At 43.2% G+C, this 18,000-nt stretch overlaps 1 protein-coding gene across 1 annotated transcript; it reads right to left on the bottom strand.

Annotated features, from left to right (window-relative positions):
- Nucleotides 1-791: 791 nt before the first annotated feature.
- PDCL (phosducin like) lies at nt 792-9,279 on the bottom strand. Its single transcript, XM_047069146.1, has 4 exons — nt 9,107-9,279; nt 7,485-7,661; nt 4,620-4,801; nt 792-2,041 (listed from the first exon to the last, which is right to left on the bottom strand). Exons 2-4 carry the CDS (start codon nt 7,654-7,656, stop codon nt 1,490-1,492), a joined length of 906 nt encoding a protein of 301 aa, XP_046925102.1. The 5' UTR covers nt 7,657-7,661; nt 9,107-9,279; the 3' UTR covers nt 792-1,489.
- Nucleotides 9,280-18,000: the final 8,721 nt, after the last annotated feature.

Here is an 18,000-nt window from a genome sequence, read left to right on the forward strand (position 1 = left end):
GTGAAAATGATAACGGGAATCATTTTTGGTTGGCAGAATTATAGGACTCGTAAAAGCTCTTTTTAGCTTAACAATTTTTATCACATTTTCTACAATGGACACCTACTACTTCTGTAGTAAAAAGTCTTTGCTGTTTTTCAAGGGACAACCACGAAGCAAATCACAGCACATCTACACAATGGAATATCAAGAGCCATTTCTAAAATGTGGTAGACTAGTAATAACATGAAAAAAATTTTGATACATATTAGCTGACCATACTCTAAAACAGTATGTTCAGAATGATCCCATTGTTTTGTTTAAAAACAAACAAGCAAAATGTCTATGTATACAAAGAAACTACGTTGGAAGGAAATATGCCAAAATATTAATAGTGTTTTACCCTAGATGGTTGGATGGGACATTATTCTAACTTTCTTATTTTCACTTTGTATTGCGGCAAATTTTCCTCTGTTGAATATTACTTTTCAAATATGCAAAAAAAAAATTTTTTTAAAAGCTACATTAAACAAAAAAGTCACATTGTTAAATAAGAGAGAGAGAGAGAGAGAGAGAGACAAAGAAATTAGCAAGAGGATCTTATCCAAAGATCCTCCAATTTCAAAAGGCTTCCCAGCTCCAACCCAGCTCTGATGTTTTAAAAAAAATTTTTTTTTTTCAACGTTTATTTATTTTTGGGACAGAGAGAGACAGAGCATGAACGGGGGAGGGGCAGAGAGAGAGGGAGACACAGAATCGGAAACAGGCTCCAGGCTCTGAGCCATCAGCCCAGAGCCCGATGCGGGGCTCGAACTCACGGACCGCAAGATCGTGACCTGGCTGAAGTCGGACGCTTAACCGACTGCGCCACCCAGGCGCCCCTGATGTTTTTAAATCAAGCTGGCCTTCCAGCATCAGGAGCACAGTCAGCCTCAATCCTTCCTCCTATTTAAGACTTAGTAACGTTTCAGCAGGACACTGGCTCCCACAGCAAAGGTCACCCCTCTTGATGGGGCAAACATCATTGTCTGGAACCTTTAAACAAGACCCCGGTAGAGAACATCTGATTACAAGTAAATACAATTTATAATCACTGATGAAGGGGACACACTATTTATGTTGCAAATAACACACTAACTATAGAATTATATTCCCAGACCTGGCAGAGACCTCTGAGATCATCTGAAGACAATTTCCAGGACACTGTCTTTAGGATGTTATGTAAATATTGACTAGAAACAATAACAGAGATGTCATGCTAGAGAATCTTAAGTAAACAGTTCAAAAGCCTGGTTTCCTGTTTATACAGTTTGAAGTCACTTTGTACTGCTAGCCACAAGGTGATTTAGCATTCCAGTTTAATCTAAGAATTTCTTGACTTTACATATAATAAAAGGGACTACAAAGAACAGCTGGAAAGCCACACAACACAGGAAGGAACAAAAACAAATCCACAGACATGTGTCTTCCAGCCCAAACAAGGAGAAATCTATGCAGCTAGACTATCAGTTCAATCTATTTCCAAATCACTGTCCTCGCTGTGACAGGTGGCAGAGTTACACACAGACGTGAGCACCAAGACTTCTTTTTCTGGGAGCAATCCAAATTCCTGTAGAAAAGCTTCGAGGTCCACAGCAAAGAAATCTTCCCCCAGCTGGTCAGTGACACGAACAAAATTGCCAATCAACTCACCCCCCTTGTAGATCAGCAGGGCCGGAAGGGCATTCCTGGTGAAGCGACTGCTGGCCCCAATAACTGAGCTCTTCACCCGGCAGAATTTGACAGCTGGGTACTCGGCAGCAAGGCAAATCATGCAGCCGTTCATGGCTTCGGTCCCCGGAATGCCGTCCTCATAAATATGGACCATGATGAGGGTGCTTTTCTGTTCTTTATCGATCATCTCTAAAAACCCTTCTCCACTGGGGATCTCAAACACCTGCTTGAACTGGGGCCCCTTGTGAAGCTGCTGCCGCATCTCTTCCATCCTCTGCTTCCGGTACTGCTGTAGAAACTCCTCGTCATCTCGGTCCTCATTCATCATGGCAAACTCCTTCAGAGTCATCTGCAGGACGACCAGCAGGTGAGCAGAAGAAACACAAACTGAACTCTGTGATAATAGTTAACATGTACCGGGACACGTGGGTGGTTCAGGTGGTTGAGCAACTGACCTCGACTCAGGTCGCAGTCTCATGGTTTGTGAGTTCGAGCCCCCCATCAGCCTCTGTGGGGACAGTGTGGAGCCTGCTTGGGATTCTCTCTCCCTCCCTCTCTCTCTCCCTCCTTCCTTGACTTGCACACGTGCTCTCTTTCTCCCTCTCGAAATAAATAAATAAACTTCAAAAAAACAATAGTTAACATGTACCACATGCTTATGTTACATGAGCTCAGTACCATGCTAAGTGCTCTGTATGCATTAAAGCTCACGGAATTCTTACGATAACCCCACTGGGAGGGGATTTCAATTGCCCCCATCTTACAATTGAGATTCAAAGACTTGAAATTATCTGCACCAGTTCACGTAGGTACAAGCCCAGAATTCAAACTGGATTTTTAAAAAATATAGTCTTTTGGGGCTCCTGGGTGGCTCAGTTGGTTAAGTGTCTGACTTTTGGTTTTGGCTCAGGTCACGATCTCACAGTTCATGGGCTGGAGCTCCACATGGGGCTCTGTGCTGACAGCATGGAGCCTGCTTAGGATTCTCTCTCTCTCTCTCTCTCTCAAAAACAAATAAATAAATTAATACATATATATATAGTCTTTCAGCTACTGTATTATAATGTCTCTCCCTCCAAACAGACATCAATTAATATCACTTCATGAACTTGTTTCTTTTGGTCAGTCTCGACAATAGATTATTTTATCTACTGTTTCATTTTTGTTGAAAAGACAACACGATACTAAGGAATTTTAAAAATTTAAGAACACTCGTAATTCTTGCTCTGCACCCTCCCCACACACACATATACATACAAAAAACACACAGCCACACTCTCTAATACCGTATTTTGCTTTTTATTACCAGGCACATGCTGACATCATTTTTGCTTTTTTAACAGCAGTTGTGGATGTACCAATTAAGCTATAACCTGCTCTTGCCACTTGGCATTATTACATCACAAATATTTCCCCCTGCTTCTCAATTATTTTTTATAGAATGACACGTACTGTGCCATATTTTGCTTGACTTCCCCTTTTCTGGCACTGAGCTGGTTTCCAGCTCTGCTCTGCGGTACACAACCCAGGAGGACAGGGACAGAGCTGCTCTCAACCGCCCCATGCGGTCATGTGTTGCTTTATCTGCTCTAATCTCAGCATAAGGAAGCACTGTGAGCAGCGGGCACACAGCCTTGCCGCCAGCTCGAGACACAAAAGTTGTCTTCCTTCTCTGGGCCTGGTGCGGCAAGACATCCCCACACCCGGAACAAAGCCTACCTCTGCCCAGTCCGGCACCAATCAGATGGTGGAGGCCGGGGACCACAGTAGAGCAGGATACATTTCTGCGTCACGGCCAGCACAGCACCGTCCTTCTTCCCAGCCCCCTGCTCCCAGCTTTCCCATCTACCTCGGCCCACCAGAGTGCCTCTGAGCCATTATGGTCAGAAAGTCTAATGCCCTGAAATCCTCCTCCTGCTCCAGGCAAACGACTCCTCATTTAATCCTCTTATCTGCTCCCTGATCCTGGCTGGCATTCCCAGCCAAGAGCTGCTTTGGGCTACAGCCAAATGATCTCAGGCACTCCTTGACATTCACCCATGTTCAGAGGGCAGGTGGAAGGGGAAATAAAAGGTCCTTTTGATACAGGGCAAGTAACAGAGGGTCAGGGGCCTATTTCCAAGTATCTTCCAGAGTGTCCATTTGCTTCTACTGTGTTGCCTTGTTAAGAGTAAATTCTCGGGGCGCCTGGGTGGCGCAGTCGGTTAAGCGTCCGACTTCAGCCAGGTCACGATCTCGCGGTCCGGGAGTTCGAGCCCCGCGTCAGGCTCTGGGCTGATGGCTCAGAGCCTGGAGCCTGTTTCCGATTCTGTGTCTCCCTCTCTCTCTGCCCCTCCCCCGTTCATGCTCTGTCTCTCTCTGTCCCAAAAAATAAATAAACGTTGAAAAAAAAAAAATAATAAGAGTAAATTCTCATGAATAGGCTTCAGGTGAAACAGAGCAGCACCATGGAAAGAGCAAAAAAAACCTGGGTGAGAATCCCAGTGCTTATGAGCATTTACTAGTTAGATGCCCTGAGCCAAGTCCCCTCTCCTCTCAGAGCATCGGTTTCATCATCTGTAAAACAGGGATAAAACCACCAACTTCAGAGGGTTATTTCTGGCCCAAGGTAAGACTTCCATAAAGCACTTTGAATGGGCCAGGCACTGCGGGGGCCTTTGTACCCAGAGAGCACTGTGAGGTAGAGGGACTGACCTCACCGGACCCCTGACAAACCAGATTCAGAACAGAAGACACACCCCCACCGTCTCCAGTAGCAGAGCTGAGGTTCAAACCCCAGTGTGTCCAAGTTAGGACGTGACTCTACTTCCCCTGACACTACACAGCTCTGTGGAGGCCAAATCAAACACCTGCACCTCTTGGATCACTGACCCCAGTTGCAACAGCCAGGAGCGTTTCTCAGAGAGGCCCGGGGGTCTGCTAATTACCTTCCCACTGATCTTCTCCTGGAGCTCCTTCTGTTGGCGTTGCTCCTCCTCTTCGTCCAGATGGGACCTGCAGGTCATTGACAGCTTCTTGATCAGCCGTTCCATTTCCCGGCACTGCTCCTCCCTTTGCTCAGTCTCCAACTGTTTGAAGCGGCGCCAGTCATTTATCACCCCTTTCGGACCTGGGTCGATGGTGAACATGGAGGTGACCAAGAAGAGCAGGCAGAGAATTACGGACCAGCTCACATCTGTCTAACGCTTGCCCCACCGACTGCACGGTAACGCTCACGCGGGGCAGCACGGTCCACGTAGTGACGTCCACTGCAGCGTGGCTTGCGATAATTAAGGGGCTGAGCTAAAGACCCGATATTAGGAGGTGCACTAAATAAGTTATGACTTATCTACTCAAAGGAAAATGAGGCAACTCGTAGAAAGAATGAGGTAGCTATAGGTTTTCTTGCCATAAAAGATGTTCAAATACATTAGGTCAAAAAAAAAAAAAAAATAAAGAGCAAAATGCAGAACAATATCATGGTATGATCATCCAATTTTTAGAAAAGGAATTGCCTGTGTGTACAAATATTTACAGGTATTCGTATATGTGCACGTACATTTGTATGTTCATAGAAAAAGGACTAAAGAAGAATAAGTCAACCGTTAACAGAAGCTGTCTCTAGCTAGTAGGCTCCAAGAGGACTTGTGAGACAGAACTTCTATTTTTTTCTTTCTACCTTAATACATTCTGTATTACCTGGATTTTTATAACAAGATTGTGGCAGGTTGTTCTGTTATTCAAGTTACCCCCAAGCCTCCCTGCCCCTTGCCATGTAACTTGTAGGACCTCTTATGGGATGAGTACATGCATCCCAGCCCACTGATGTTGGGTTTGGCCACGTGATGTGCTTTGGCCAATGGATTCTGAGCAAAAGATTTATGAGCCATTACATTTCCAACAGCCCTCTCTTGCTCGCTATACCTGGTCATGAAAAGGCATGTCCCAGTCAGGGACTGCTCTTTCAACCCTTCCCTAGAATGACAGGACATATGAAGCAAAAGGAGGGCTGCTGACCCACACCAGCAGCAAGTAACACATTTGAGAAATACACCTTCACTCTCACGAGCCACTGAGATTTGGAGGCTATTTGTTACTGCAGAAAAAAATATAAAAATCTATGTGAGAAAAACTTTAAAATGCTACCAAGAAACACTAAGAAAGACCTGGTTAAATGGAAAAGCAATACCATATTCCTGACTAGGAAGACCCAACATCACAAGGGTGCCAACAACCCCTAAATTAATTTATATATTTAATGTATTCCCATGTGTGCACGTTCCTAAATTTGCTTTGGAAAAATAAGAAAGCAAAAGTTGAGGGGTGCCTGGCTGGTTCAGTCAGTACAGCACACAGTACCCAGTCTTAGGAACTCTATCCCATGTTGAGGGTAGAGCCTACTTAAAAAAAAAAAAATTGGGGGAAAATGATGGCACAGAAGAGTACTGAAGGTCAACCAGCCCCACCATATACTAAACATGTAACACAGTAATTAAAAACAGTGTGATGTAGCACAGTAAAAAACAAATCAATGAAAGAAACTACAAAGTATAGCTAAAGATAAAAATATAAACAGAAATTCAATACATGATAAGACTGACATTTCAAAGCAATGGAGAAAAGACAGCTAATTCAATAAATGGTGTTGAAATAGTGGGTAAAAATATGAAAAATACTAACGTGAAGCCCTGCCACATACCTTGCACCAAAATGAATTCCAGATTAATCAATATTTAAGTGTAAAAAAAATCATAAAAGTATTTTAAAAAGGCATGGGAGAACTTTTTATAATCCTGGAGAGAAAAAAGACCTTTTCGGTAAGAAACTAAATTAAGAAACTATAAAATAATGCCTTCAGGTACATAAAAATAAAAATTTTCTGCCCAGAAAAGAACACAAAGTCAAAAGACAAACCACAAATTGGTAGAAATATTTACAGCTCATACCACAGATTAGTTTCCTTAAAACAAAGCTCCCTAAAAAGAAAAAGACCAATCACCAAATTTTAAGAATGAGCAAAGGACAGGAAACTCACTCTTAAAGTTATAAAAGATGGGGCGCCTGGGTGGCTCAGTAGGTTAAGCCTCCGACTTCAGCTCAGGTCAGGATCTCACAGTTCTTAAGTTCAAGCCCTGCGTCAGGCTCTGTGCTGACAGCTCAGAGTCTGGAGCCTGCTTTGGATTCTGTGTGTGTGTGTCTCTCTCTGCCCCGCCCTCTCTCATAAATGAATTAACATTTAAAAAAAATTGTTTTAAGTTATAAAAGAGGTTCAGTGTCCCTCTTGAAAAGGTAGGAAATAAAACTTCAGTGAGTTACCATTTGTCATCCATTGAGGATGGCAAAGATCACAAATTCTGGTAACACAGTAGGAGGGCAAGTGTCTGGGGAAAAAACACATTGCTGGTTATAGATAAACCAGTGCCACTTCCACTGACAGCAATTTGGAAATATTAAAATGTAAAAGTATAAATATGCCATTTCTAGGAATTTATACTAGAATTGGTATATATTGGTATACATTTATACCAATATATGCATACCTATGACTTAAGTGACATCAAACAACTATTAATTTGAGAAGCCGGATTCAAAAGCAGGTCTGTGTTTACTGTGTGATCGGTCTGTGCATGCTGTGCACAGAAGTCTGCACTGTGCACTGAGATGGCCAGAGCACACCGAGGGAAATGCCGACAAAAGGTTATCTCTGGAAGTGGGACTGGAATTAGACAGCAATGATCAGGAGACTTCTGACTGATACATATTTAATGGACATTTTTTTAAACCTGTTCCCTGAGCTCAGGGATTTCCAGTACCTGTGTTGACTGAGATGCCTTCCCCTGCCAACTCTGCATCTGCAGGCATCGAACTGCCGGCCAGGGCGCCACTGCCTCTGTCCTTGTCCTCGTGGTCGCTGTCCTCATCCTCACTGCTGCTGTAATAGTACTGGAGCTTCTCCCCCAGCAGCTTATCATCCAGGGTTGTCATGGCTCCTGAGAGAGGCAATGTATCAGGCTCTTTGCTGACGTGACCCAGACAGACATGAATCGGATGACTAGGGGCTCACTTATGCTGAGATCCTGCTATTTACAGGACCCTAACATTGACTTTTTTCATAAGCAGGACCTCAACAAATCCATACCATAATTGTGCTCTTTTTGTAGAAGGTAAAACTAAAGCCAGATAAGGGAAGCTTCTTTGCCAAACTTCACAGCAAACGGTGGAGCTGGGATCAAACCCTAGGATGCTTGACTCCAAGAGACTGAAGGTGTGAGTCACTGTCTTCTGTAAACCATATCCTGTACTAATATGTTAGCTAGGAGAAATCTGCTTACTGATTGGAGGTTTTATCTACACATACTTTTAGGTTTTTCTACCAACTAAGACTGCTGGGTCATTGAAAGTTGGGTAAGAATCCTCAGGAAAAACTCCAAACAGCAGCATCAAGAGCATGATGCTGAGTCACTGTCTAAGCCAATCACTGATCTGTCTCTTGCCCTCAACATCCCCAGTGGATGGATGGGCTCTGAAAGCCCTACCAACTCTGGTTAAAAGGGCCCGTGATAAGATTTTACTAATTCCCAAGAGTTTAAAGGACAATGGTTAGAACCAAGAGCCTGCATCAGAAGAAGCCAGGGGCATTTGGAGAGAGAGGTGCAGCTTAGCCCCTCACAGTCCAGCTTGCCTTTCCAGCAGGGAGGGTGACAACTCTAGTCCTCTAAGTATCGAAATACTAGGATTCCTTCATTAAAGACTTATCACCCGGACTGTTAAACTCCGTTACAAAGTAGCTCTCCCACCTGGCAGGGGGCCTTGAAAGCAGGGACCTCCACGGCCTAGCACAAGGCCTCCGCACAATTCACTAAGCACTTAAGGACACAGCTTGGATCGGACGGGAATGAGAGACCGCAGGAGAAGGACAGAGAAGGTGCACAGGAGGCAGGGTTTACTGAGAGAAACGTGCAGGTACGGGGAGGGGTGGGGGTTTCGGGGAAACAGAACCAAACTTAAAGAGGCATGGAGACTCAGGCGGTGCAAGACCAGCAGAGAGACCAGGTAGCGGTGTGCTAGGTAAGGGCGGGGCCTCTGAGGAGGATGGGGCCAGGGCGGGCCAGTGGAGAGGTTCCCGGAGGAGGCGGGGCCGGAGAAGGGCGCGAGGAAGGCGGGGCCTGGGCAGAGTGGGGCTGGGCTGGAAAAAGCGGAAGGGCTCTCGGAGGAGGCGGGCTCGTGGAGGGGCGGGGGGGGCGGGGCCAGCGGAAGGGCGGTGGAGGGGCGCGCGGAACCTTTGGGGGAGCCTGGTGGAGGTGGGGCCAGAGGAGGAGGCAGGCAGAGAAGTTGCAGAGGCCTGGGGGTCGAGGGGGATCACAGACATCACCGAGCACCGGCATTCCATCACCTCCCACACGTATTCCATGCCCGCCGCTTCTTCCCGACTGACCTCAGTGCAGTTACCCGGGCTAGGTCAGTCTGGACGCCTTCGGGCTGGCAGCTTCAGGGACTTCGAAGGAAGGGAGCGCTCGGGTGAACGAAGAGAAGTGGGTCGGCGCCTTGAGCACGGAGAGAAAAGCCGCCGGAGTCCCGACTGCGCGGACCAATGAGGTGGCCTTCCTGCGGTCGGACAGACACGCTGCCCAATTAGGGAAAGCCTCCTCTGTTGGTTGAAGGAAAGGCTACGGGTCCTCCTTTGGGACAAACCACCTCGACGACAATAATACATTTCAATTTGCTTTGTTTTACTTTAAATGAAAAGCTACACTACATATACCCAATTCTGAGTAGTAAGAAAAGTTTGTTTAGTTATCTTTGAAGTTTCTGAAATCATTTCACATGTGTTTTTCATTGGTTCTTAATAACATCGCTACTCTTATGACAGACTCAGACGTTAATTTGCCCCCAAATAAAAAAAAGCCCGGTCCTTGACAAAGCTATGTGAATTCCTGAACTGGATTCTAGAAGAGAAAAAAGGACACGAATGGGACAACTGACGGAATAAGGTCTATTAACGATAGTAGTGTATCAACAGTTTTAATAATTGTACTATGGTTAAGATGTTAATCTTTGAGGATTCTTGGTGAAGAATATAGGAGAACTCTATGCTACCTTTGCAACTTTTTTTAAAACCTAAAATGATTTCAATTTCTGAGTCCTTATTAAGGTGTCCAGTACACAACCATAAAGTAGAAAGCTTTTTGCAAATTGAATCCTTCAAAACATCCTAAAACAATACACTCTAAAATAGGGCTCTTAATTTGACAGAGAGATTCTCAACTTGCGGTTCTACAACCGCCTGAAATTGTCTGCAAATTTATTATACGGGCCCATTTTTCCGAGAAGCTGTTTGTTTAGACTATCAAGACTGAGAACTCCCCTCCCCAAATTTAGGAAAAATCATCCCATGGACATCCTATGGTATTTTTTTTTTTTTTTTGTATTTTTGTTTGCAGAGTGAATAATCTTACCTTAATCAGATCGGTGTGAACAATTAACCAACTGGAGGATGCTTGTGATTTGCTTTAAGTGACAAGCCAGCACCCAGCAACAGAGCCTCTGCATGGCCCATTCCCTGTAAATATCTGTTAAATGAATGCTAGATGGATGCTTTGCTTTTAATTTTCTTGACATCTCCCTGAAGCAGGGATCTTCTTTATCCATGGACTGTCCTTTGTCCTTCAAAATTCACTTTACATTGAAGGCTGTAATCCTCAGTGCTTCAAAGATCCTTGTTTCCCTGGGCAGGTTACCCTCCTACTCATTAAGAGAAGAAATTCACATCTCTTTCCCAAAATATGCAACACTCTCTCCTCTCTCCTGGCTCAGTTTACGACCTTGATTCTTATTTTGCCTGAAAAACAGAAGGAATCAAAAGGGACTTGCACTTGAGGCCACCGTGAAAATATACCCACAACCCTTGCATCCCATTCCATGGACACCCATTCGTGACAGAGCACCCATTCCATGAATCACTCCTGCAGTGAATCCTGCTCCTCCAGCCTAGTAAAGGACTCTGTTCCTGCAATTACCTCCTCTCTGACTCCCTGCATATTCAAACTTCCTTTCTACAGTGTGCTAATATGCTTTCCTGGTTCTCTTCCAAAAAAAAAATCCTCTCAGATACCATTTTCCACCTTTCAGATAGTTAAATATCGGAAACTTTGACAACAGCATGACTGTGGGGAATGCATCGCTGGTGAGGTGTAAATTGATACAACTCTTATAGATGAGAAATATCTGTCAATATTAAAAAATATATACCTTTAGTCCAGTGACTCCACTCCTGGAAGTTCTTCCTATAGATATACTTGCATGAACATAGTATTTTGTTGAAAAAAAAAAAAAAAAAAGGAAGGTAGAGAACATTATGTATTAGTTTCTTGTCTTTTGCATAAAAAAAATGGACAAATAGGGGCACCTGGACAAATAGGGTGGCTCAGTCAATTGAGTGTCCAACATCAGCTCAGGTCATGATCTCACAGTTTAGGGGTTCAGGCCCTGTGTTGGGCTCTGTGCCTACAGCTTGGAGCCTGGAGCCTGCTTTGGGTTCTGTGTCTCCCTTTCTCTGCCCCTCCCCTGATCATGCTCTGTCTCTCTCTCAAAAATAAATAAACATTAAAAAAAATATGGACAAATAATGTTATTTGCTTATATATGCATAAAGAAAAGCACTGAAGAATACATAAGAAATAAAATAGTTATCTTTGAGAGACAGAGGCAAGTCAGGAGTGGAAGACTTTTTAGATATGTTTATATGTGTATGTTCTAGAGTTTAAGAATAATTTTTTTGTAGTTAATACTCCCTGAAATTGTCCCTTCTGGTGCATTTTTTTCTCTTAAATTTTTTCTTAACATTTTATTTTTTTGAGAGACAGAGACAGAGTGTGAGCAGGGGAGGGGCAGAGGAGAGGGAGACACAGCATCCAAAGCAGGTTCCAGGTTCTGAGCTGTCAGCACAGAGCCTGATGCGGGGCTCGAACCCATGAACTCGAGATCATGACCTGAGCTGAAGTCAGACACTCAATCAACTGAGCCACCCAGGAACCCCCTTTCTGGTAGAGTTTTAAGACTGATTTTCATTGATGTCTCTTTTAATATATTCACTCTCCTGGTTGTATACGATGGAGGGGTATATCTAGTGGTGTCCTCACTGGGAATATTGTTTGCATCTGTCAGGAATATGATTGTATATATTAGTCAGTTGTCTAACAATACTCAACAGGACTGCTGAACTTAGCAGAATTTGGGGGTGGTGTGTATTATGACGTTTCTGTTTAATGGGAGTACCATGTGTAATTTATAGTTCTTAAAGGATTTTACTTGTAAGATTTTATTTATCAGTAGATCATACTGAAAGTATTTTAGTAGGAAAACCTAAGTCCATAGCTGTTTTGTGACTGTTAAAGCACTCGCATTTTTTTTTAAGAAAGAGAGAGACTGTGCAAGCAGGGGAGGAGGGTAGAGGGAGAGAGAGAGAATCTTAAGCAGGCTCCACACTCAGCCCAGAGCCCCTGCCAAGGGCGTGACCCCATGACCCTGAGATCGTGACCTGAGCAGAAATCAAGAGTCAGATGCTCAACCTACTGAGCCACCCAGGTGCATTTGCCTTTTATCAAGGGAAAATCTTGATCTAACCAAAATATTTATAAACCTTTGTGAAACATATTTGAAAATTTGAAGTAACTGAATAAAATTCATATAAAAGTGTTTAAATGCCTTGAGGCGTGGGCTTCAAGGCTTGCTCTACCCTTACAGTTTTTCCAGATTACGATGGAGGTAAAACAGGATTTGGTCTTCCACTGAGTTTCCCACCAATATTTTTTTAAGTTTAGAACAAAATTGTCCCTGTCACTGGATTTTTTTCTTATAGAAGTATTAAAGGTCTAGAGATGGTTTGGGGTGGCATTAAACAGTATAAGGATTATTTGCAATAACGAGTCTTTTCCTTTCCTTTCTTTCCTTCATTTCCTCTTTTTTTCTCTCCCCCATCCCCCACCTTTTCTCTCCCTCCCTCACTCTTTTCCTTCCTTCCTTCTTTTTTGGGGTGTGTGTGGCCAATTTGTGGCAATTGAGCATCTTTCTTATTTCGAAATTAAATTTGGGTATTAATAAATATACAATCAATAATAATTATTTATATAATATTTATTTTTATTTATTTTTAATTTTTTACATTTATTTATTTTTGAGAGACAGAGGGAGACAGAGCACGCATGGGGAGAGCAGAGCAGAGTGAGCAGAGAGAGAAGGAGACACAGAATCTGAAAGCAGGCTCCAGGCTCTGAGCTGACAGCACAGAGCCCAACGCGGGGCTCAAACCCACAAACCGTGAGATCATGACCTGAGCTGAAGTCAGACGCCCAACCGACTGAGCCACCCAGGTGCCTCGATATAATATTTAGATACATGTCTCTACAGTTTTAAAAGTGTTATCTTTAATGCAGGCTTTAATTTTGTTAACTGAAATTTTCTTTAGATGTTGGGTTGACTTTAAGGAGCAAATTTCTTTCTTTTTTTAAATATTTATTTATTTTGAGAGAAAGTGAATAGGAAAGGAGCAGAGAAAGAGGGAGAGATAATCCCAAGCAGGCCCCATGATGACAGCACAGAGCCCATTGTGGCGCTCAAACTCACGAACCCATGAGATCATGAACCTGAGCCGAAACCAAGAGTCAGACACTTAACCGACTGAGCCACTCAGGCACACCTAAATTTCTTTTTAAAGTTTTGATTAAGGCATCTGAGAAAAATCAGAAAAACTCTTTGCTTTCATAGCTTTAGTAACTATTTTTCTTTAAATAGCTCACACTTAAAATGTAAGGAGCACAAGTTTGTTTTTTTTTTTTTTTTTTAGAAATATTTGAGTTTCTCTTATTTCATATAATTTTAAATCTCTATAAGCCAATCAAAATGGAGCTTCATTAAATTTTGAGATCTTATAATAACAGATATAACCTTTATTCTGTTAATATGGTAGATTACACAAGTTGATTTTCATATGCTAAACAAACTTTACGTTCCTGACATAAACCCAATTGGATATGGTGTGTGTGTGTGTGTGTGTATGTGTGTGTGTGTGCGTGTGTATACACACATATATATACACACCTACCTCAGTGGGTCTAGCAATAGTCTTCCCATGGCCTTGTCAACATGAAAATTGGTGCCCTGAAGACCTGCCTGCATGGTCACTCAAAGGCTTCCTGTCTGCGGTGATGACAACGACCTCCACAGATTCCTGTGTAGCTCACTTGCAGTCTGGAGACTTGCTTTCTGCTGGCTAGCAACCAGTTCCAGCCTGGGCAGACCAGCAAACATCCCTGCTGTCCAGCGGGCTAAACTTCAACTTCTGCGCCGAAGTCTGAACTACAGTCTTGGTAAGGGGGGGCTCTTTCCAAGTAGGGAAGGGAGCCATATGGAATTTCTCTAAGCCACAGGGTACCATATGGCATTTCCTTTTATCTTATGGTCATTTATTAGATCTTAATAATTCTTTGTGTGAAACTTCCCCTGTATGGTTTGTGTCTCCCGACTGGAGATAAAGAGGTCACTAGGTCTAGTCCACACTCAGGGAAAGGGGATTACTCAGACCATGAATAACAGGGGTGGGCGGGGAGGTGTATCAGTCCCTGACAGTGGTCTGGACCAGGTGACTTGCTTCTAAGTAATAATGACAAAAGAGATGGGATCTTGCTTGCTTTCAAGATCAGGTTACAAAAGATTGTGACTTCTTTATAGCCACCCCTCCACTCCTCCCTCTACCCATCCCCCCCACCCCGCCACCCAACACCTGACTTACAGCCTCCTCCCACCCCCTGCCCCCAGTCTCCGGCTCCTCTTGGTTGCTGCTTAGATGAGCCTAACCACCATACTGATGGTGAGAGTTTCACAAGGCAAGGAACTGAGGGCAGCCTTCAACAAATAAAAAAACCGAGGCCCTCATTCCAACAGCTCGGGAGGAACTGAATCCTGCGAACAATCCAGGGAGTGGGCTTGGAAGCAGATGCTTCCCCAGGTGAGCAGGGAGATGACTAAGGCACCAGCCACCACCTGTGAGACCTGAAGCACAGGACCCATTGAAGGTTACATGCAGATTCCTGACCCACAGAAACTATGAAATTATTGATGTTGTTATACTAAGCCACTAGGTTTTTGGGTAATTTGTTATGTGACAATAGCTAAGTAATACAAGAGTTATGCCAATTTTTCTTTTGATCTTGTATCTGTTTTGGTAAATAGTACGTTGAAGGGAATTTGTCCATTTTTTTTTTTTAATTTTTTTTTTCAACGTTTTTATTTATTTTTGGGACAGAGAGAGACAGAGCATGAACGGGGGAGGGGCAGAGAGAGAGGGAGACACAGAATCGGAAACAGGCTCCAGGCTCCGAGCCATCAGCCCAGAGCCCGACGCGGGGCTCGAACTCACAGACCGTGAGATCGTGACCTGGCTGAAGTCGGACGCTTAACCGACTGCGCCACCCAGGCGCCCCGGGAATTTGTCCATTTTTAAGTTAAGACTGTAGAAGTCCAGTTTATCCATTTCTTTCAGAGGTAGGCCAGGCATACAAATTTATTTACTCATAAAATACTTGAGAAACAAAAATCTTATGTGCACACAAAAATATGTATACAAATGTTCATAGCAGCTTTATTTGCAATAGTAAAAAATTTGAAACAACCCAACTGCTCTTCAGTGGGTGAACGTTTAAACAAACCGTGGTACATTTACTACTCGGCAATTAGAAGGAACAAATTACTAATACATGTGACAATTTGGATGGATCTCAAGGGAATTAGGCTGAGTGAAAACAAGCCAATCTCAAAAGGTTACATCCTATATAATTTCATTTATATAACATGCTCAAAACGACAAAATTATAGAGATAGAGAACAGATAGTGGTTGCCAGGGGTTAGGAATGAATGAGGATAAGGGAAGGGAATGGATGTGGATGTAAAGGGGTAGCAGGAGGGATCAATGAGGTGACGGAACACTGTTACCTTTTTCTTTTTTTCCAGTTGTTATCTTGGGAGTAGTGGTGATTCCACAAATCTACATGTGATAAAACTGAATACAGCTACACACACACACACACACACACACACACACACGTGCACGCACATGTGCAAATGAGTACATGTGAAGCTGGTGATATCTGAATAAGGTATGTAGATTGTTACAAATGTCAACTTCCTGGTTTTGATATTATACTATAGTTATGAAAGATGCCAGCAGTTAGGAAACGGTGTGAAGGGTACACGGGTCCTCTTATTATTTTTCCAACTTCCTGTGACTCTGTTAACTATTTCAGAATACAAAGTTTAAAAAAAAGAAAAACAGTTGAACTCATCCAGTCTCTTGGGTTACAATATCTATTTTAGATAGGCACCCCACTCCCACCCCAACTCTCCATCCAGTTTTCCTGAAGGTTCACTTTTTAGTAAAGACCTTAAGAAAGGGAGTATCTAGTCATGAAGACATCTGGTGAGGGTGGGGGCAGAAGACTTAATCCTTAGAGATTAGCAAGCATAAAAGCCCTATGATGGAAGCATGCCTGGTTTGGTGGGCAGTGAGGTTGGAGCATAGTAAGCATAGGAGCAAAGAACCAGAGAAAAGGCTTGGGCTTTCAATCTGATGATGACGCATTTGAAGGGTTTTGAGCACAAGAATGAAATAATCAGACTTAACAGTTTAAAGGGATCATTCTAGCTGCTGAAGGAAGGTGAGGGCAGAAGCAGGGAGAACAGGAAGCTATTCAGGCTAATTCAGGTGAAAGATAGTAGTGGCTCAGACCTGGGTAGTGAGAAGTGGTCAAATTCTGAATACATTTTGAAGGTAGAGCGGACAGGATTTGCTACTGGACTAAGAGGGACGGATAGTGATTGAGGGGGAAGTATCTGAAATGGGGAAGACTGGAGGTGTAGTTTGGGGAGTGGGGGAATACCAGAAACTCAGTCTGTGACATGTTAAGTCTGAGAAGTTTCTTAGGGATCCAGACAGGGATGTCTGGCAGACTGACCTATCTAAAACTGCCCACGGTGCTGAGAATTACCACTCCCACCTTACAAAATCTCATCAGCGGGTTACATTATATTCATTCTGGTTTTACTCCTCATTATCTAAATTCACCTTTTACTTCTTGTCTATCTCTCCAACTATAAGTTTCACGAAGTTAGGGACTAGTTCACTCCTGTATCCTTAATGCCTGGTACATAGTAGATTCTCATAAAAAAAATATTTGTTGAATGTCTCCGAGAACCATATGGGCCTGAACATTTGACAATGGATGTTATTTAATACCTTGGCTAAGACAGGTCCCAAATCTATTTTCATTCATTATAGCAGTGGTGCCCAAACTTCTCTGCACATTGGAAGCATTCGGGGAGCTTTAAAAGTACTAATGCCTTGGTCCCACCCCAGAGACTGTGACTTAATCGGTCTTATGTGTGTTCTGGGCTTTGGGATTTTTAAAAGATCCCTAGGTGATTGCAATGTGTAGGTAAGTTTGGAACCACTGCACTGTGGAATTTTCAATTGTATCTTAAAGGAAATAAAATCTTCCTGGAATTTCATTTCCTTAAGTTTCCTCTCTTTTGCTTGGATCAACTATCCATGTTTCTTCCTCTTCTTCCTGATCTAAACTGTCACTCCAGGGCTTATACAAGATTACATGTCTCACAAATAAGGGTCTGTTCTCAGCAACAAGATCTGGGACTCTAAGCCAAATCTAATCCACTATAGTGTGTAGATGTCTAATATCTTCTCTCTACAACAAATCATCAATGGCTGTCTCCTGCTTTCCAGATTCACCCCTCTCTCCCTCCATCCCTGCTTGGCCACCTCTAAACACTTCTTACCTAGATTGCTGACCTGGCTTCTCTGCTGGTCTTTCTCCAGCCTCACCTCACACTGCTACCAAAGTGATCTTTCTAAAACCCCAAATTGTTCAGATCATCTAACTTCCAAGACTCCCTTTTTATTATGGTATTGTGTCCTTCATAGAGATCCCTACCTACCTCATCTAGTCATGTGAATTCAGGCAAATTCTCTCCCTTAGTTTTCTCACCTGTAAAATGGTGACAATAATGGTCCTAGATTTTAATATACCTGTAGCACTTAGAACTGTGTCTGGAACATATTAAGTGCTCTAAGAGTTACGTAAACTATTCCTTAAAAACTCCTTGCATTGTAACACTGACAGCTAAAACAGGTTCCAATCGTCACCCTCACTCACTGCCTTTGGGAGGTAGAACAGACTTGAGTCTGACTCCACTACTTTCTAGCTGTGAGTCTTGGGCAAGTTACTTAACATCTCAGATAGAAAATAGGGATAATATCTACA

Source organism: Lynx rufus, unplaced genomic scaffold (genome assembly GCF_022079265.1).
Source record: "Lynx rufus isolate CCGP_SWC_20201006 ecotype Redwood Valley unplaced genomic scaffold, mLynRuf1.p SCAF_10, whole genome shotgun sequence".
NCBI classification, from domain to species: domain Eukaryota; kingdom Metazoa; phylum Chordata; class Mammalia; order Carnivora; family Felidae; genus Lynx; species Lynx rufus.